This window comes from Elgaria multicarinata, chromosome 4 (genome assembly GCF_023053635.1).
Source record: "Elgaria multicarinata webbii isolate HBS135686 ecotype San Diego chromosome 4, rElgMul1.1.pri, whole genome shotgun sequence".
NCBI classification, from domain to species: Eukaryota; Metazoa; Chordata; class Lepidosauria; order Squamata; family Anguidae; genus Elgaria; species Elgaria multicarinata.
Genome location: NC_086174.1, coordinates 143,493,588 through 143,514,859, shown reverse-complemented (window position 1 = coordinate 143,514,859; position 21,272 = coordinate 143,493,588). Strand labels below are relative to the sequence as shown.

The 21,272-nt window shown below is 44.9% G+C and overlaps 1 protein-coding gene across 2 annotated transcripts in view; it reads left to right on the top strand.

Annotated features, from left to right (window-relative positions):
- JAG1 (jagged canonical Notch ligand 1) overlaps positions 1-21,272 on the top strand; it is a 58,890-nt gene that overhangs the window by 10,084 nt on the left and 27,534 nt on the right. For both annotated transcript variants that reach the window (XM_063125334.1, XM_063125333.1), the window contains exons 3-5: positions 4,166-4,217; positions 15,636-15,890; positions 18,642-18,702. In XM_063125334.1, coding sequence (XP_062981404.1) covers positions 4,166-4,217; positions 15,636-15,890; positions 18,642-18,702 — 368 coding nt within the window. The remainder of the gene's footprint in view (positions 1-4,165; positions 4,218-15,635; positions 15,891-18,641; positions 18,703-21,272) is intronic.

Sequence of the window (21,272 nt, the reverse complement as noted above, 5' to 3'; positions counted from 1 at the left end):
GGGTTGCGGGAAGAAACAGCATTGCCAGGAGAAAATTGTGCCTCCGCCATCAGAATGTGTTATTGCAGGAGGAGCACTGACAGTTTGCCACTGCACTAGTTTGGGGGTGGGGTAATTGCTACTTGCCCCAGATAAGTGGCAGCCTGCACTGCAATGAAGGGGATACTGAGACGATTTCATAAAACAAATCAATAATGGCGCTCAAAACTAGTGCGTTTTGTCACTCTTCCTGACCAGTATGTGTGGTTGCTGTTATAGCCCTCTCTATGTCTGGGCTGTACCAGTTCAGGTTGTCTGTGTGGGCTCACAGAATTGGACGCTCTTCTGCGTAGACATTCTCTCCAGATGCGCAAATGAGATGTTAGAGCGAAGGATTCTTTTCCAACCTTCTCCATTTTCCTATGTGAGTGGGGTTTTGTATGGCGGGGCATTCAGTCATGTGAACTTGAAGTCCTATCACCCAAGCACAGGTTGAACACCTCAGTGAGAACTAGGCTCTATGTGCCATAATGAAGCCCACCCACACCCTTGTGTTTCATCAGAGAAAGCTACACAGGTTTCGGCCTTTTCCCATCCCCAGCTCTTCATTCTCATACCTAAATGTCAGGCTGAAAGGTTTTGTTGAATTTTAATTTTATTGAGCCCTCTTTAGTTTCTTTGGCTAGTCTTCTGCCTTCTGGTCAAAGTTAGAGTTGGACTTGTTAATTGGGTGTGTCTGTCTGTCTGTGTGTGTCTCTCTCATAGCTTGCTGCTAACTTGTTTCTTAGTACCTTGGTTTGATGGGATAAGATTCAGGATGTAGAATTCTTGTGTCTGACTGGTGTATTTATTCAAAGATGTGCAAAGGTCAGACATGGCATGGGAAAAATTAAGCCTCTGCGCCGTATGCATGCATTCCTTAGCTATCTTAATTGTTGATCTATAGAGTGGGGATTGATGCACACCTCTTAACCCTCTAATGTCTTGGCGGTGCATGGCTTTTAAAACAGAAGGACTGTATTTGGGTACTACTAGAGATTTTCCTGTTGCTTACAACGTGAACAGAACAGACATCACAATCATAGGACTTGGAATTTAGGTGATTGCTTTTATTGTAAAGGACTGGTCGGAGAGAACTTTCGCTGAGTCAAATGAATTGTTTGGGGCATGTTGGTGCAAAGTATGTGCAAGCCTTTGAGTTGACACAGAACTCTTAGTCTAACCAGCAGTTAAAGATTATTGTCAAACCCGTTCTGGTATTGCTGATGAGGGATGTGCTCGCTGCTAGACAAAAAGGGGATTAGTTTAAAATCACCATTTTGGAGAAAGTCACTTTTTTGAGTTAACAAATGTTTGTTTGTTTGTTTGTTTAAACAAATAATAATTAAAGACAAACTTGCTAGATCAGATCTGTGGAGTATTGGAACGTGGCGACACAGGTATGTAGTAACAGTAGCACTTGTAGCAATGCGCTGCTTTTCCTTTTCCCCCTGGGGTGGGGTGTGCTAGTAAACAATGCTAAGAAAGAGCAGGAACTGTTGCTATGCGCTAAAACAGACTATCTTCCAAAATGATTATGCAAGGCTGCAATGAAAACATCCTCTCGACTGGAGGTAGCATGAGTGGCCATAATTGGCTCTTTGTTTTTATGTGGTATGTTTCCAACTTGCTCTAACATGTTGCATCGACATAGGCTGAGTGTTTGCTGCAATTAATCCAAGACGGAAGAGTGTCTTGACAGGTAGAACTACCTGCAAGTTGAGCTGAATGTATATTTATGGTTTAGCTCTAACATCTTGTGTATCCAACTGGTGTATGTGTATGTGGCAGGGGATGATATGAACTTAGGGTACTGCTGGGTTTTGATTGTTGTTGTTGTTGTTGTTGTTGTTGTTATTATTATTATTATCATTATCAATGTGCATCTTTATTTGTAACTTGGGGAGAAGTCCTGTAATGTGGTGGTAAGGAAATATGAACGCAGTATATATGAAAAAGAGGGAGGTTGGCTACTCATCATGAGATGGGGCACAAGTCCATACTTGCCCAAATCTTGCTTACTTTTTGAAGCATTTTCCCACAGTTATCAGTGAACGAAATGGAACCCTTGTCTGCTTTCAATATGAAACATATTTAGGCTGCAGTCCAACACGGTGTCTATTCTTTTTTCTTTCTTTCTTTCTTTCTTTTTTTTTGTGTGTGGTAAAGCTAGACTTTCCCCCTCATTCAGAGGCTGCATGCTGAGCGAAGTCGTGAGAAATGAATTTGCTTTTGCCTTTTTTAAAAAAGAAAGAAAGACAAAGTCAGCCTTACGCCTGCACCTTGCAGTTGTTTGCTTTTCTTTCATGGAAGCTGTTTGTTTCTGGTAATACTTAATTCCCTTCTGCCACCTTTGCAAATGGATAGATAGCAGGTTAGCGCTAAGAGTGTCATTAGGCATAAGGCAAATTTAAACCTTATGAGTCACAACTTTCTTTGTTGTTGCCTCGGTTAAGAGTCTTAAGTGTAATTTCACTCCTCCCACGTTCTGCAAAGTTAAAGTGACCTAACACACTTGGTCACTGTAATCTTTGGCACACTCTTAATGTATTGGCTTGTAGAGCCATAAGCCTGAGAAAATAGGTGTGTGTGCCCGCCCAAGTTTCTATCCCTCATGACCATTGAAAAATATTTGGACTTTCCAACCCCAAAAACCTTAATCTTTGCATGATAGCAGGGCCCTTAATATGAATGCCTATGTTTATCTCTTTTAAAAAAAGAAGAAAAGAAAGACCACATCTGCTACTTCAGAAGAGTTGGGGAAGGATAGTGGCTGAGAGTGAAGAACACATTTTAGTCTACAGTTTCTATCATTCTTTACTATCGGCTCTGTTGGTTAGGGCTGACGAGAGTTGTAGGCCAAAACATCTGGAGACCCACAAGTTGCCCACCCCTTGTGTAAACCCAGATGATCTGTGTTGCCTTGGCATTCTAGACTTGAGTTGACAGTAATGGGTGTTGTTTGCCATTCATGGGGCGCACTTGCCTATAGTAACTTACCATCTCCTAGGGTAAAGCCACTTAAGACTTGTAGCTTTTAATGTTAAGCTTAGTGAGAGGTACTATACTCCCTGTATTACTGTGGGGAGGGGATGTGTGGATGGTTACACACATTATACACCATCCCACGTAAATTAAGTTTCCTGAACCATACACGGTTCCTTGCTTGGAGTTCAGCAATGTTAGAGGGTCTTGGGAGGACAATGGACAAATGAAGAAGGTGAGATTACTTTACAGGTTTTTCTTTTTCAATGCCAGGTTAAAGCGAAGGTGGCTTAGCTAGAAAAACTGGCACCCTTCCAACCTGAATATGTTGTGGCTTGTGTATGACAATAATTGCTGGCATTTCGGAGACAGCATTGGGCAGTTTAATGAGTTTACAATTGTGCAGTAGCCGCTACTTCTAACTAGATTGGTTGTGGCAGGGCGGGGGGGGGGGGGGGAGCGGAGGAGAGTGTACTTTCTTTTAAGGCTGCTTTATGCATTTCTGTTCCTCTTCCCCCACCCCTTTCCAAATTCATCAGTTCTTTCCTTTTCGTTACCTGATACTTGTGGGAGCGCGATGGCTTTGTGCAGACAAAGTGTTCAAAGGGGTGCTGAAAAGCCGAGCCTCTGCAGATTATGCCTCAGGACCTTGACGGGGCAATCCTAGCAACCTTGCTTGGCTCTCTGAATGGGAAACATTAGCATTTTGGGAAATATTGATTAAAATTACCAAAATAATAATAATATTAAAATAAATGTCCCCGGCCCACGTTCTTTCTTGGAGTATGCTTAACTTTTAGAACTAAACCCATCTTGCTATGTATGGCATCAAACAGTGGATGTTGAACTTCCTGGTTAAGTATGTAAGATGCATTAGTGATGACAAAGATAAGAGACCTTTCACCTTAAATTGCTTGAGTCAGACTGGATAAAGGTAGCTTAGTCAGACTGGATAAGGTAGCTTAAGCAGCTGCAAGAGGATCACATTTGTCTCGGCCATAATCTATTGCCTATTTATGTTTATAAACAGCACACAGGCTTAAGGAAGGTGCATAATGGTTTTCATAAAGCATGCTTAAAAAAATTATAGCAACAGCTCTAGCCAAGTGAGTTCATTATCATTTTTTTAAAGTGCTAACATCTATCTGTTACTATCTTGCAGAGATCCTACACGTTGCTTGTTGAGGCCTGGGATTACAATAACGACAGTGTTAGTAAGTATGCTTTTCTTCTTTTTTTTCTGAAATTACCTAAAAGCAACCAGTAGTAACAGGTTTATAGAAGGAGGAGATGCACTTCTAGAGTTTCTTGATCAGAACAGCATGCACGGGCTCTTTCTGGACAAGGGGAGACTGATGGGTGTAGACCAGAGGGGTGGGCAGTAGGTAGATCTCCAGATGTTCGGGACTTCAGTTTCGAGTTGTCCCTGCCAGCATGGCCAATAGTCAGGAATGCTGGGAGTCTCAAACATCTGGAGATCTACTTTCTGCTACCTTCGTGTAGAACATATCTATCTTAACCTTAATTCCCTGCAGGAAAAAGTATCCTTCCTTCCTTCCCAGAATTCCAGGGTGAGCTCTTATTTGAGAGGATCCACATTCGGTCAAGTTGTCCAGCAAAATGAATTCAAATTTAAATACCTGAATGTCCTTGGATTTTAACTATCTGAAGATCAGATTGGCAGATAGGTAGAAGGATCTCCTCCTCCTTCCCCCATGTAGATCCTGGACTGTGAGTTGAATGCTCCATCTACTTGGAGGAGAAATTTATCCACCCAGAGAAGCATTTCCCATGCGGTGGGAAGGTTCCTGCATTGCTGAAAGTGAATGTGCCGAGGGGGTGGGGTGGGGTGGTTCCCACATAAATTTGAAGTGTATTTCACTTCTGAGTCGAGCTGAAACCGTCTGATCATGGAGCAAGTGAAAGAAGCTCTTTGGTGGCCCTCTGGGCAAGGTGCCTGAAAACTATGCTGTTCTGTGGAGGTTCGCCAGGACTCCGCAGCCCAGCCCAGTCCATTCGCTCCCTTCTGTAGAGGGCTCCCAACTAGGACAGTTGACACCATCCATTCACCAGCTGGCCCAAAGCGGGAAGATGTGTTGCAGTGCTGGCTGAGCAAGGAAGGAGAGCTGGGGTTGAAAAGGTGCGGATGGCCTCCATAAAGCCCCATGGAAGAGAGAAGGGTGGTGGAGGAGAGCCTGGGCGGAGTATATGGAGCGTCAAAAGTCAGCAACAGAGGACAAGCGAGGCAAAAGGACACGGAGGGCGAGATGGGAAGAGGAGGAAAGAAGAAGAACAGGGAGGAGGCATCAGAGGTAGCAGCAAGGAACCCCACTCTGAAGACCCTGTCCCTGTCCTCCTGAGACCAGGGCACACAGCACAGCCAGGGACACTCAGGCAAAGGGAGGGCACTGGGTATCTCCTATCCAGCAGCCCTTTGGGGCATAACAGGTGGCTCTGGTTGGGGTACAGTTATCTCCTCCTGCAGTCCTCTGTTTTCCCTGAGGAAAACCTTGACATAGCTTTCCTTAGTGAGAAAGGCTACGTCAAGGTTTAGTTAACTAACTTCCCTGGGCCAGAGGCTTCTGTCTGAGCCACAGTTTACCTGCCCCTGAGTGGCATAGGTAGAAGCCAAGGGGCAGCGGGATACATGACTGCCTCCTTGAGGCAGGAACCCAGGAAAAGAGAGGGCTGTTGACCCCAAGAGGGTGATCTGAGAAGGTAGGAGGTGACTTGCCTGACGATCCCCAAGGAGGAGTGGGGGAGACAGGGCTCTCCCTCCCTTGAAGTGTCTAATGTTAAGGCTTATCTGCAGCGAGCAAGGTCAAGTCAAATGTAGAAGCACACGTAGCTGATTGGCATCTGTTCATGATAGCAATGAATGAGGGTGGGCTTCACGTGCGCCCTGCCAAGGGAAGTCCAGTTATGGCCAGATTTCACAGAGTCCTCCAACAGCCTCTATGTTTGACCTAAGCAACATCGGCAGTACATCAGTCATTTCTACGGATGGGATTATGAACACTGAATTGTTTGGGCCCCTTCTTTCATTTCTCCGCAGGCTTCATATGGCCCGCATCCTACAAAAGTGGGTGGGGGTTGCAATGCGGCCACCCCCAAAGTGTTAGCTAATGGGGTGCAGGAGATCACAAATTGATCACATGAACAAGAGGGCACTGAGAACGTTACGCGAGTCCTCCATATTTTGCTCCTGGGGAACTTGTCCTGCAGAATCCTTTCCATCTTTCCCTGGTAGAACATAAAATGCTGGATCACACAGTTTGTTTGTTTGTTTATTTATTTATTTATTTATTACACTTATATAATATATAATTACATTATATATTACATTTATTTATTACACTTACATAGCCAGGGCTCTCTGGGCGGTTTACAGAAATTCTAAAATTAAGATAAAAATGAGTATACAATATTTAAAATTCTAAAACACAGAACATACACACATAAAGCATTAAAAACCATTAAAAAAACTAAGCATGTGGGTGATTAAGACGTGCTGCCATATGCCTGGGCAAAGAGGAAAGTCTTAACCTGGCGCCGGAAAGATAGCAGCGTTGGTGCCAGGCGAGCCTCGGCAGGGAGATCATTCCAAAGTCTGGGGACCAGCACCGAAAAGGCCCTGTCCCTGTCCCTCTGAGCCTCTCTCAGAGTAGGCAACCAGAGGAGGACCTTAGATGTGGAATGTAGTGACCGGGTATATTCACGTCGGGAGAGGCGTTCCGTCAGGTATTGTGGTCCCAAGCCGTGTCGCTCTGGTGTCGCTTCTTTCTACACAAGCCATCCCACAGGGCCTTTCAAGCCATGTGGTTGTCACATGAACGACACTTTTTACAGGTGTGCTTGCAGTGGGTTCCAAGGCTTGCACCTGCACTCCTGGGAATTGTGGGATTCCCATGGATGATGCAGTGGGGAACTGGTGGCAAGAATGACACTGTGTGAAGCGGAGCGTTTTCCCAAATGTGTCATTTAATGGAGGTGGCATAGATGCCTTTTCCGAAAGAGGTCTTAGTTGCATCTACAACCGGCCTTGCTCTTCAGAGGGAGTGAATCCAATTCAAGGAAGTGGGGGGGGGGGCGCTGGAAACTCGCTTCTGACGCTGAAACGTCACGGTGTGTTGAAGCTTGCTATGAATGTTGCACTTTGGCTTGGATACAAAATAAATGGCTTTCTGAATCTTGGGGCTTGCAAGTGTGCCACTTCCCCTCACCCCTTTTATTGTTAAATGTCGTGTCCTAGTTCGTCCGCTTTCACTGAGTTGGATTGACTTGGGAACTCCCTTTTAAAGTTTTTTTTTTTAAAAAAAAGTTTCAGTTTTTTCAGCGTGCTGTTTAGCTACAGAACCTGTTGTAAAGGCAGATTAAGTCAAAGTGTTCCCCCCCCAAAATGTAAATACTTCCATTTAACAGAGCAGTTTCCCCAATATGTATGAAGTACTCAAGAGCCCTGTAAGCCCAGAATAGCCATTTGTCCCTATCATGGGGTAGGGTGGGGGGTTCTCTAAGGCGACCCAGTCAGTTAATAACAGAGATGGGGGTAGGTGGGTAGGAAGTCTCTAGTGCAGCCTCCCCCAACTGGTACCCCCTAGATATATTAGACCACACCTCCCATCATTGCCTAGTTGAAGATAATGGGAGTTGTAGTCCAACACATCAGGAGGGCACTGGATTGGGGGAAGTCTGGGGTTTTCCCCCTGAAACCTGCTTAGCTATCTAAATAAAATATCACCTTGGGGCTGTTCACAAAACACACTTACTCACACTTGGCGGTTGAGTGTGGATTGTTGACCTGTGGGTGTTGTCTGAACCCAAGACATTTTCTGCAAAGTAATTTGTTAACCATGCTGTATGGCCTGTTAACTACCCTGAACGACCCAACAACAAACCATGGTGGCTTGTTCAAGAAAAATAAGCCATTCTGCATGGGTATCAAGCCACTCTGTGGAAAGTGTCCTTGGTTCAGACAACACACTAACCTACTGTTCAACAAACAACCCGTGTTCAACAACAACCTATACTCAACCACTGAATGTGGGTGAGCATGTTGTATTAATCCAGTCTCTGCATGGTGATAAGTCAATTTTAAAAACCCAACAAAATAAAACAATCTCTGGATCTTTTTTGTAGGAGAAGAGAACTTCAACAAAGTACTCATTGTCTAGCAGTTCCATTTTCATTTCCAACTTGCAGTCTTAGTTTTCCTTCTCCCCAAATTGTTGTGAAAGCTGCCTTGATGATACTAGAACCCATTAGGTGCACCTTGTTAAAATGATGGTTTTACCATTAAGATTAAAGTCCTCATCACAATATTGCAGTAGGTCTAAGAACACTTTGGTTTGAGAACCAAGTGTGTCTACATACACAGATGACACTTAAATGATTGGTGTGTGTGTGTGTGTGTATATATATATATATATATATATATATATATATATATATATACATACAATCAGCCCCTGCTCAAACGAATTGTGAAAGAAAGGAAAATCTTTTACAGGTGTTGCTGAATAGGCTTTATTGGAAAATGCCTGTATTTGAAAGAAGCTCTTGTTTTCTGGAGGATCCCAGTTCTTTTTATTTGGAGTCTGTACTATCTCTCCTTTGAATAGATCTCATCTTTATTTCATGAAACAGAATTTCCAAAGCTTCACAATGAATCCTTTATTTGTTCTAACAATCTGGAGTCCTCCAACAAAGTTGTCCTCCAACAAAAATGTTAAAATGCTTTTTTTAACAACACATTTCACCAAGTTCAGATGTGGATTTGCGCATGTTCATGATTAAACTTGCAGTAGATTCCAGTGTTGTATATTTTAATTTCATCATACCAGTGATCCTGACAATGAATACTTCTTCCCTTCTTTAGTACATAGCTTATTTACTCTTGGCAAACCCCTTTTCTTACCATGTCTCATAGAACTTTGTGATAAATAGATGAGAATACAATTCTCGCAGTATAGGCTGTTAATTATTTTTAAGAACAAGGAATCTCAAGTTCTATAACGTTTTCATAGAACATTTTCTTAAAGACCTAAAAGTTCAATGGATGTCAACAAACCTCAGAATACTAGTCTACAGGCCATAGGAGAAGCCCTGCTGGATTTGACTAAGGGTCAATCTAGTCTAGTAACTTGTTTCCAAAAGTGGTCAGCAGATGCCTCTGGAAAGCTCACAATCAAGGCATGAGGTGCTCAGCCTCAACTGAGAATGTCATCTTATTCAAGTCTTGGCAAATCTTAAAGGAAAGAAATTTCCATTATTGCAAGGTAGCCAATGAGAACATTCTCTGTGCTCCCTTGGTGTGCTGTCCAAACATGGCATGGTGCTATCCCATTTTTGCTCATTTCTTAAGAATGTGATTGGGTGTAGAGGTGGAATAGCTCATTAGGAGTGGTAAGCCAGTCAAGTTTTTACTGAAAGCAGGTGTACAATAAAAAAAATTAGTACTTGGAGTGCTTTCTTCAGATGCGCTCCAGCCTTGTCTTCAAACAAGAACAGTCAGATGTACCAGCAAATCAAATGTTGGTTGAAGTCTTGCCCGTTCCTGTTGGCTCTGCTGTTCTCCACTCATGTCTCTGTCTTCAGCCTGTGATTCTGTAGGGCAGGGATGGGAAATGTAGGCCAAAACAGTTGGAGAGTGATACAACTCTTGTCAGCCCTAGCCAACATAGATAAGCATGAAGGAACATGGGAGTTGTAGGTCAAAACATCTGTAGGCCCACAAGTTTGCCCATCCCTGCTATAGGGGTTCCTGTAGGGTAGAGAAGAGGTAGGCATTGTACTACTTTGTTTTTGCCTTAAGAGTCATAGAATCATAGAATAGTAGAGTTAGTAGTAGAGTTAGAAGGGGCCTATAAGGCCATCGAGTCCAACCCCCTGCTCAATGCAGGAATCCACCCTAAAGCATACTCGACAGATGGTTGTCCAATGCCTCTAGTGTGGGAGAGCCCACAACCTCCCTAGGTAACTGGTTCCATTGTCGTACTGCTCTAATAGTCAGGAAGTTTTTCCTGATGTCCAGCCGGAATCTGGCTTCTTGTAACTTCAGCCCGTCATTCCGTGTCCTGCACTCTGGGAGGATCGAGAAGAGATCCTGGCCCTCCTCTGTGTGACAACCTTTTAAGTATTTGAAGAGTGCTATCATGTCTCCCCTCAATCTTCTCCGGGCTAAACATGCCCAGTTGTTTCAGGCTCTCTTCATAGGGCTTTGTTTCCAGACCCCTGATCATCCTGGTTGCCCTCCTCTGAACATGCTCCAGCTTGTCATTGATCATATATTTTTAGAAGTGCCACCTCTCTCCCTTGGTGGCTCCACTTTGTCATAGATGAACATGATGTTTTACATTTGTATACCACCCCATAGCCGAGGCTCTCACGATATACAAAAAATTTAAATCACAGAAACAAACCCAGGCTAATTACATATTGCTAAATGCCTGGGAGAAGAGAAAAGTCTTGACCTGGCACTGAAAAGATAACAATCTCAGCACCAGGCAGGCCTCGTCAGGGAGATTGTTCCACAATTGGGGGGCCACCACAGAAAAGGCCCTCTGTCTTGTTGCTGTCCTCCGAGCTTCCCTTGGAGTAGGCACCTGGAGGAGGACCTTGGATGTTGAGCCCAGTGTAGGCTCACTTTGGGAGAGGCATTCCATCAGGTATTGTGGTCCCAAGCCGTGTAAGGCTTTATAAGTTAAAACCAGCACCTTGAATTGGACTCGGAAAGTCTGTATGGCTTTGATCAAGGATATAGCTTGACATTAGATGCACTGCTTTTTCACCCTGAAAGTACTAAAGACACTGGCATACCACTTGTGCTAGAGGCGTTTTCCCTTTGGAGCATACCTCTCAATCTCTGGTCTTTCAAGTGAACCATCTGCACCAGGAGGGTCACTGGAATTTCTCCAAAAATAAAATGGAGTAGTATATTGTGAAGATGGCTGTGTGTGTGTGAGTGGGTCAGAGAGAGAACTTGGCAAGCCTATTATCAGTCTCCAGCAGCCTTCCCCAACTGGGTGCCTTCCAGTTGCGTTGGGCTACATCTCCCATCATCCCCAGACAGCATGGCCAATGAGGTATTCTAATTGTAGTCCAACACAGATGGAGGACACCTACAGACATCTATTCTGAGGAACAAATGTTGTTATGGAGTTGGGTGCAATCCTGTACTCCTTAGAAGGGTGTTGATGCACTTCTTGGCTGCCACCACACCGATGTCTAGCAGCCTTTAAATTCAGGTACATGCAAATCCGTATATCTGTTTTGAAGGTAATGAGAACTTCATTGGTTTTTTAAAGAAATTACATTCAAATTTCAGAACATCGTTAGACAGTTTGGGATAGGGCCACACCAGGTCTGAGCTTGGGAATTGATTTTTTTTTCCAAGCTGGGTTTTGGTGTTGAAGCCGTGAGGCCACAATAATGCTGTATAAAAGATGATTACAAGCGTCTCTGGACAGATCCAGTGTCTCTTTCATACCTGAGACTGCAGCCAACTTGAACACACATAATATGAGGGGAAGAGGCTCCCAGGCAACTTAAGACTCCGTGTCTCTTCTTAAAAATTGATCGCCGAACGGCTTCTGGGTGGTATATTTGAGTGCCTGTTTGGCATACGCAAAGATCCAGGTTCAGTCCCTGGCACCTCAAATTTAAATCATCATGGTAGTCAGGTGGGAACAGACACCTGTCTGAGGCCTTGCTGGAAAAGTCCCTGATCTGAGGCCATGAAGAGCTACTGTAGGTCTGAGCAGACAATATAGGGCTATGTGGACCAGTAATCTCACTCTGCCTGAACTGTTTCCCAACTTGGCCAAGAATACAGTAGAGTTAAACTGCATCCTGCAGTCAAAGTCAAATTGTGGTTTCTGTGAATGTAGACTTGCGCAAGCACTATGAATGGACTTGCAGATGAGCTTAGCCAATACTATTATTGGATATCTGAATCCTCTCTCTCTCCTCTCCCTCCCCAGGCCCCCCTCCCCTCCACATTCAATTTCTTATTGCTGTAATCTCTTCTATTCTTTGGGATTCAATGTATATGATTCCTGTGTGGAGAATAGGAAGCATCAGGATTGCTTTCTTTCTAGGCTGACTGTCTTTATTCTTATGCTGTCTGCCGCCATGGGATTGCTAGTCCGTAACCTTCAATCTTTGTGGCCTGGTAATGGCAGGTTCTTAGAATACTAAACTAATTTCCTTTGGTTAGCGTACCCTGCCAGGGTAGGGAGGGGGGAGAGAAGGGAGCAAAGAACATGTGGAAAATCCTACCACATCTGGTTACGAGACTTCTCTTGTCTGTTTTTTCCTGTGTGGTAGCTAATAATTGGCCAGTAGCGCCACGTACGAGGGGACAGTTCACACAAACTGCCTCCCTTTAATCTCCCCTCCCATCTCCATATAATTTCTCTTTCCCAGAAGGAGAGAATTGTGTGAAGAAACATCAGCATGGACAGTTCTCTATGTGGGTGTACCCAGCAGTGATGTTTGCTTACTGTTGTGACAGTAGGGGCTGAATTAAAAGGCGGCTGTTGGTTGAATCTGCCGACAGCTTCATTCATGTTGTGTTTGCAAATGTCATAAGTGTAAAACAGCCTTCCCCAGCCAGGTGCCTTCTAGGTGTTTTGCACTCTGACCTCCCAAGATTCCTGAGCATTGCCCATGCTGGTTGGGGATGATGGGAGCCAAAGTCCAAAACATCTGACTTCTGGTTACGTGTCTGAATTGGCTTTCCAAGATGAGATTTGCATTGTTAAACTGCCTTGAGTCACATATTTTGAAAGGTGGTGTACAAATGTCTATAAATACATAAATAAATAAGACATTATCCTGAACATGACTTCTTTGCAACATAGAAACATGAGATGCCCTTCTCTTTTCTGGTGTTTTTATGCATTACTTCAGGGGTGGGCAGAATATAGATCTTGAGGTCTTTGGGACTTCAGCTCCCAGAAGCCCCTTGCCAGCATGGCCAATGATCAGGAATGCTGGGAGTTGAAAGCCAAAACCTCTGGAGATCTAGTTTCTGCCTAATCCACATTGCATGGCTCTTTTCTAAAGTGGGATTGTCTCAGTGATGGTTGATATGCCAGAGCCTTTAGGTCCAGTCTCTGCTGGCACCTCCAATTGCTAGATTCTCGGGTAGCGTAGCTCTTGTGGTGGTGGTTGGGGGACTCATGCCTGACTGTCAGTGGAATAGACAGTATTGAGCTAGACGGACCTATATTGATCTGGCCAGGTTCATATAATTTTTCCAGGTGTCTTTCACATAGGGAAGACACACTAGTTTGCCACAGATAGACCATCTTCTTGCATTGGAGATTTTGCCGGAATATGTGAAAGAACTGAAGGTTTGTGACAACGTGGTAGAAAGATGGGGAGCAAGTTTTTATCTCAGCAAGCTACAAGTACAAAACTATATGTTTATATTAAGAGTCTTTAAATGAATCTAGCAGGAAAAGCAAAGATAACCGTGTTGGCCAAAACAAAAATACCAAACAAAAATCTCTGAAATCCATATCACCACAATACTATTACCAAAGGTCACAAAATACTGTGCAAGCTGTTGCGTTCTACAGATCTCTTTCCATCTTGCCTGAGGGAGAGTTCTGAAGAACCTGAAAACTTGCACAGTATTTTGGCCCCTTTGAGTTGCCCTTATACAGGTATTCTGGAATTTGGAGATTTTCTTTGGGAATTGTGCTAACTAACCTAGACGTTTTAAAGAATGAGCCACTCGGAGGAGGGTTATAACCTGGGGTAAAAAAATCTTGCTTGTAATTCTAAAACTCAGAAAGACTAAGTTATATAAAAAAGCAAGGCACTTTGTGTAAACTGTCAGCCCATGCACTCTTCCAATCTTACTTGGTTTATTGTCATTCTTCATAACATTTCATATTTCAGATACTCTCCTGCTTCCTCCTTAATTATATCTCAGCATTATTGCCAGCCAATATATATGCCTTCTTTCCCTTCTGTCATGGCCACATCCTCCTGTTCTCCTTCTTCTTCTTTTTTGTTTCATTTTGTTTGCTTTTGACCAGTGTCTACAGGCACCTTTTGGATATTTTACGATAGATTTTCACGCTGTAGTCAAGTGCTGCTAGAAACCAAGTCGTAAGGCAGTGTCAGATCATTGAAGTCACGAGGCCAGACTACAAAGTGAAATACCACAGATATATACACAATGTCCCAAGCAAACGTGAAATATTGGCATTTCTGGGTGTATTACATAGCTGCTTAGGGCTTTCTTTAAAAGCCAGAAAGAGTTCCCTGGAACAGAGCCGCTGCTTTGTAGGAGTTAATGGGGGAATCTGTGTCAGATCTTCTGTACAGATCTATCTCTTCACAATGCAATCCTGTATGTTTACTCTGAGCCCTAACTTCTAAAAAGGGTTATTAATATCCTGGCTTGCTTTGTGTGGCAGGTGGGGGGATAAAAATTAAACTAGGTCACTTATGAAAACAGAGTACCAAATGTCACTCCTTTGCTTAGAAGAGAAAATGCCTTTAGCTTATACCTGCCTGTCTGGAAATTTTTGGCACTTGTCTGTGGAGAGCAAATAGGGTGTTGCAACGCTGTTACTGTATATGGCCCGAGGGCTTTATAAGTAAAAGTACTATGTGAAAAGACACCTGACTGTTGGATGAATAATCAGAATGAAGTGCGGGGCATGACAAGTGGGGAGTTCTGTTAATATTGTTAGAAGTGCAGCTTCAGCCTCCGCCCCCTCCCCCACCCACCCCGGATTGCTAGTCATGACACTCTTGACTTGGGTTTCCCCTTTTGCTCAATGTTTAGGTTGAGGGATTTCCACAAGGGTTGTGTCTAGGCCATGCCTCTTTTCTTTTCCTACTTTGGCCCCGTTCAGACAACACGCTAAACCATGCTGCTTAACCACAAAATGGTTAACGTTAAGCAGCATGGTTTAGCGTGTTGTCTGAATGGGGCCACTGTGGTTTAATGTGTTGAATGATGGCAGTAGGTACGTCTAGTAAAAAAAAGAAAAGGGAACCAAAGCATGTTAAGAATAAAGGGTTTCATGTAATGTCACGTGAGCAGACTTCCCCTTGCACTACTGTATGCTTCCCAAATCTGCTCTGGAGGGTCGCCCAGTCCTTTGTTGCAGATTTGGGGCGCAGATGGCGGCTGGAGCAGGAAGCCCTTCCTCTAGCTATTCCCACAGGCAAATCAATCGTGTATAAACAGCACTCCTAATGATTTGGCTGTCGTGCTATTTGGGTAAATGATCTCTTGCCCCTCTTGTGTAAGAGCTGCATAGTTTTCACCCGCATGCGAGAAGCCAGTGGCTTCCTGCAATGTGTGCAGACAGAGTGAAAGACAGGTGCCTGTTGCATGGGACAGTGTATGGCTAGTAGAAGTATACCCATGGAGGAATTGAATGTGTGATGCAGCCCTGAACTTTAGAAGAAAATCCAAATCCGTGGTGACTATAGGCTTGTCCACTAGGCAGCACTGCACTTTGACCCACCCAGTCAGAGTATTTTTGCACATCATACTTTTCACCCCCTTCAGTCCGTGAATAACAGCTCTGCAGTGGTGGGGACCTACAGGTTGCTCTTTTCTTCTCATTTACATTTGTTTGTTCCTTTTCCTTTTTAAGATGCAGATAGCATTATTGAGAAAGCTTCTCACTCCGGTATGATCAACCCAAGCCGACAATGGCAGATCCTGAAGCAAAATGCAGGCGTGGCTCACTTCGAATACCAGATCCGGGTCACTTGTGATGAACATTATTATGGCTTTGGCTGCAACAAGTTTTGCCGACCAAGAGACGACTTCTTCGGGCATTATACTTGTGATCAGAATGGCAACAAAACCTGCCTGGAAGGCTGGATGGGTCTGGATTGTAACACAGGTTTGTGACGCCAGTGTTCTGTTTCCTTGGCTGGGTACTGTATGATTCATTGGTGCCCCCTGAATTCTAGAGGAGAGAGAGGTCTGTTCATCACAGCCTTTCAGGCAAGGTAAAATATAACAGACCAACCACTCAGAAGAGTTGTTTTCTGCACCTCTGGACAAAGTTGGAGGCTTTTAGGCTTTCTTGTAGGGTAAAATCCCCTGTCAAAGTTGCTTGCAAGATAAAAATAAATAAATCAATAAACTTAAGTATGAATAAAAGCCAGTGCCAACAATAAAACAGACATTTCACTCCCAAAATACTAAAACCAAAAACAATTGTAGTCAGAACCACCAACAGTCAAGTAAAAACACAGCTCGAGAGAAGGACAAGGAAGAGAGATGAGCCTTGAGGATTTTCTTGAAGGTGTGTAGTGATGGGGTTTGACAGACGTCAGTCGGTAGTGTATGCCAGAGATGTGAGGCTACTGCAGAAGTGGCCCTCTCCTGTATACCCACCAAAATAACCACTCTCAGAAGTAGGCTAGCGAGAATGCCCTCCATTGCACCTTAAAACATGAGCAGGTTGGTATGAGTAAACATGGTCCTTCAAGTAACTTGGCCTCAAGCCATTGAAGGGCTTAATGGTTAAAACCTGTAGGCTCAGGAACGCACTTTCAACCAGCGCAGCTGGCGCAGTTTGGGTGTCACATAAAGGGACTGCTTAGCCCCTGTCAGTATTCAGGCTTCCACATTCTGCACCAGCTGAAGTTTCCGAACCATCTTTAAAGGGCAGCCTCACACAGAGTGCATTGCAGTAGAATCATAGAATCATAGAATAGCAGAGTTGGAAGGGTCCTACAAGGCCATCGAGTCCAACCCCCTGCTCAATGCAGGAATCCACCCTGAAGCATCCCTGACAGATGGTTGTCCAGCTGCCTCTTGAAGGCCTCTAGTGTGGGAGAGAGTAGTCCAGCTTGTGCATGGATAACCAAGTCAAGGTCAACATTCTCCAGATTGGACCAGATCTGGCAGACCAGCCTAAGCTGGTAAAAAGCATGGCGTGCCACCTCTACCACCTGATCTTCCCAAGTTAGCGATGGATCCAGGAGAAAACTCCCAAGCTGTCTCTGTGCCTCGTTCAGTGGTGCATGATTATATTATGTCTTGTGAATTCCATTTAGTGGGCTCAAATGACTTAAATTTTTCGGCAAGGGAGGAGCTCAGATTTAGACATCCACTTTTAGCCAGATGGGTCCTTTGGTTAGCACACATCCATAGGGGCCATAGCTCAGTAATAGAGCACCTGCTTTGCATACTAAAGGACCCAGATTCAATCCCTTAAAAAAAAAAAGGAGCAGGAATCAGGGTGATGGGAAAGGCCCTTGACTGAGACCAAGGTGAGCAGGCAAGAATACTGGGACAGGTGGACCGATGATCTAAATAAGCATTGCTTATTGAAATGACTTTGAAATAAGCTTGAAATAAGCATTGCTGTGTGGGGGAGGGGCAGTTGGGGGGTGGGGGGATTGCAGCCTGGAAGGGTTCTGACCTGCCTACCAAGAATTGTCTTGGAATAAAAACTTCCTATTAGCTCCAATGAGATTTCCCCTCCTTTCAAACCTAATTGTTGAGGGGGGCATCTTCATGTGAGTGTGTGTGAGAGTGAGTACACAAAAAAGAGGGCAGAGTTGGCCATGGTCACTTTTGTTTTGATCCTGCCCATTTTTTGCAAGGGGGGGCGAAACCCGCCTGCCTCTGCATGCATCCCCCCAACCCTCAGAGGCTAGCCACAATACAATGCGATCTTCTCTGCAAAAAGCTCCCTACCGCTGATCTAAGGCAGCTTAATATGCTCACAGAGCCAGTGTGGCATAGTGGTTAGAGTGTTGGACTGGGAATCGGGAGATCCGGGTTCTAGTCCCCACATGAAGCTCACTAAGTGACTTTGGGCAAGTCACTGACTCTCTGCTTCAACTACCTCACAGGGTTTTGTGTGCATAAAATGCTTGGAACCGCCCAGAGAGCTTTGGCTATTGGTCGGTATAAAAATGTAATAAATAAATAAATAAATTGGAGGGGGACTATGTCAGCCACCCTATAGTACGTAAGCCAATCTGGTTCTTCATCATTTGAAACATATCTCATTTACACATTAACATATTTTTGTTTATGTTGATGTGTAAATGAGATATGTTTCAAATGATGAAGAACCAGATTTTCCTCTTCTTCTTCTTCTTTTTTTAATACTAAGATGGCAAGTGAAAGATTGCTTTGGTTCTGTCAGTTCACGCTGCCAATGATGTTATCAGTGCATCATAAATAATAAACCTTGAACTGTACAGATTGATAAGGTGTGTTTTCACTTTAGTGCCAGATACATTTGCTGTGATAACATGTAGGTGGGTGGATGTACAAAACAAAGCTGCCTCTTGACAGCGGATGAATGTTGAAAGGCAGAGTGTTGTAGGCTGCTAAAAGTTTTAAAACTTTTCCAACTGGGTTTTAAATCTCTCTTTTTGTTTGTTTCTTCAATGCAAGACCTTCGATGGAGATCAGGGTGGGGGTGCCTTCTTTGTAGCTTACTGGAATTGCTGTCATGAGGCCTTGTCTTCCTTGGTTTCTTTTCCAGTAGACTTGATCCAAGGGACCTGTTTAAACCTTGGATTTGGTAGGATTACAGTACTAGCTGGGGATTAAAACGTTCCCACGAGGGTGAGGGCCTGTTTAACCCCCCCTTTTAAAATCCCCCCTTTTTTTCTCTTTGCAGCCATCTGTCGTCAGGGTTGCAACCCCAAACATGGCAATTGCAAAACTCCAGGAGAGTGCAGGTAAACCAAACAAATCTTTCTTTTGCTAAGTGATTGTAACTGTTCAAATTAAACACAGGGAAGGGAGCAAGAGGTGTTCGTTCTCTCTCTCTCTCTCTCTCTGTGTGTCTCTGACTGTCTCTGTTCTAAACGTTAAGTGCATGTTCTTCATACCAGTCTTGGTGAAGTAAAGTGTCAATGCATTGGAGACCTTTCTTTGGAAATCTTGCTTTGCTTTTAAAACTTCCGCATTTTATAAATGTGCGTCTGTGGAGCGGCAAGTGGACAAATGCGTTGTGAACGTTTTGTAATGAGCTGTGCCTAAACTCTGCACACAATGTTGCACGAAATTTGCTGATCAAGGCATTTTCCTGTAGTCAGTTTAATTACAGTACTGCTTTTACACACCCCCTCTGCCCGCCCTGCCCTCGACTTTTTCCATCAATAGGCAAAAGTCGAGCATTCTTCAGAACAGGATTAATGCAACCTCTTGGTTCCTCTGCTCTTGGGAGCCAGACTTCAGAGTGATGAGAGGTTAATAGTGGGGATGGAATCTTGTCTGTAGATACTGATGAAGGCAGAGAATCGTTGTCGTGCTTTGAAGTCTCTCTTATATTCTGGCAAGCAGACAAGGGTTGTGGGGCGGGGTGGGGGAGCTTTTGAATAGAGGCAAGGAATATAAGTGTTTCCTTTGGAAAACCAAGTATCATGGCTTGTTACTTCAATATTTCTAATATTATGAGGTTTTGTGTTCACTTTTGCATGAAGGTAGGGTTGTTGGATGTCAGGGCATGTTATCTTTGCTTTTAAGGCTGCATCCTTTTTCTGAAAGTGGCATAATTGTTGTCTGTCTCTCGGAGGCAACAAGGGGAGACGCAGACTAACGGCAACACCAGCCCCCAGCAGCTCTGAAATGACCCTCCTTAGGCTTAGTTACTGGCAGTTTTAAGCTAAACTGCACTGCTATTGGGGGGCCAGGCCCCGTATTGTTTTCAGCACCACCACCACCACCCCTGTAATGTTGCCCTCGAGGGCTTCTCCAAAATGGATTTCTACCCTCGGGCTGAAAAAGGTTCGACACCCCCTAGTGTAGGGCATGGAGTGAGGAAGCGGCAGTTGGGAGTTTGAGCCTCATCGTGGCGGCAAATCGCACACGCTTTTGCATGCCTGGGAATGAAACAACAACAACAACAGTAACGTCAGAGGGTGCTCCCAGGACCTGACCCCTCACTGCAAATAGAGCAGTGCCCCAACCACTCAGCCACAGGAAGAGGACATATCACAGGGCATTTATCTTCCTAGCCCCAAGGCCCAGTCATAGATGCCAGAAGCCCGGGAGGTTCCGGAGGAGTCCTGGCCTGGGGAACAGCTTACGACTGATATGTGCGGGGGCCAGGTTTGAATGTGGGATACAACCCCACCCCATCCCCCCTCACACATACACATCTGGGTCAGTCAGGCCGAGCGTTGCAAGGACCAAACAACTGTCCTGGCCCTCCCCCAGGCAACCCATGTGGCCACTCATCTCCCCCCTCTACGTTGCCTAGTAGCATTTCAGCAGATCTAAATGTCCACCCCTTGCTTCCTCCCTAACTCTCATATACCCCAACCAGAAACCCCAGCAGGGCTCCTGCGCGTTGGGCAATCTTGTGATGGCAATTAGCTGCATACAATAAAATGTGTGACTTGACTTGGCATTGGACAGTAGGGTGGGCAGTGCAGTGTCCCTTCTGGCAGGGATGGGCCAGAGGCAGATCTCCAGATGTTTTGGGCTCCAGCCTTCCTGACCATTGGCCATCCTGGTGGGGTCTTCTGGGAGTTGAGGTCCCAACCATCTGAAGACCTTACCTTCTGCCCACCCCTGCCTTATGGCACTTGCTCCGTGTTAGGGACTCCCTCCGTGTTAGGAACTCCCTCACTGTCTGTCATGGAGCTTGCTGGAGCCAAGTAAGTCAATCCCATGGAGGAAGAGCAGGGAGCCTCTGGGCCTGGAGCAAGCCTCCCTCATGGAATAGAGTGCGTAGTGGAGCCTGTACCTGCTGGAGAGTGGAGAACAGAGAGAGAGATGATGATGAGCAGTAGTCAGCAGCTGGTCCCTGGACTCACTGTAGGTGGTTGTGTGGCAATGAGAGAAGCGAATGAGTGGTGCCCTCTGAATGGAGGGCTGTAGTGAAACACTGTTGGGGGTGCCACACATCCAGGATGTGGACCTGCAAGGCCAAAGTGCTCAGAAATGTTTGGCCAGCAGTTACAGTGGTCTTGCCCCAGCCAACAGAAACCTTGCTTGTGTTTTGGGATGAGTGCCACCCCTGCGTGTAGGTGATACTGTTCCTTGTTGCTGGGGGGTGGGCATGTAGAGTGCCAGAGCAATACAGCTCAGGTAATTCACATATGGCTAAGGGAGGGGGGAGACGTGAGAAATAGCCACAGCTGTTATGCAGTACAGCAGGAGTGGGCATTAAATGGATCTCCAGATGTTTGGGGCATAACTCCCAGCATTCCTGACCATTGGCCATTCCGGTAGGAGCTTCCGGGAGTTGAAGTCCCACAAACATCTGGAGATCTACCTTCTGCCCCACCTCTGCAGTACA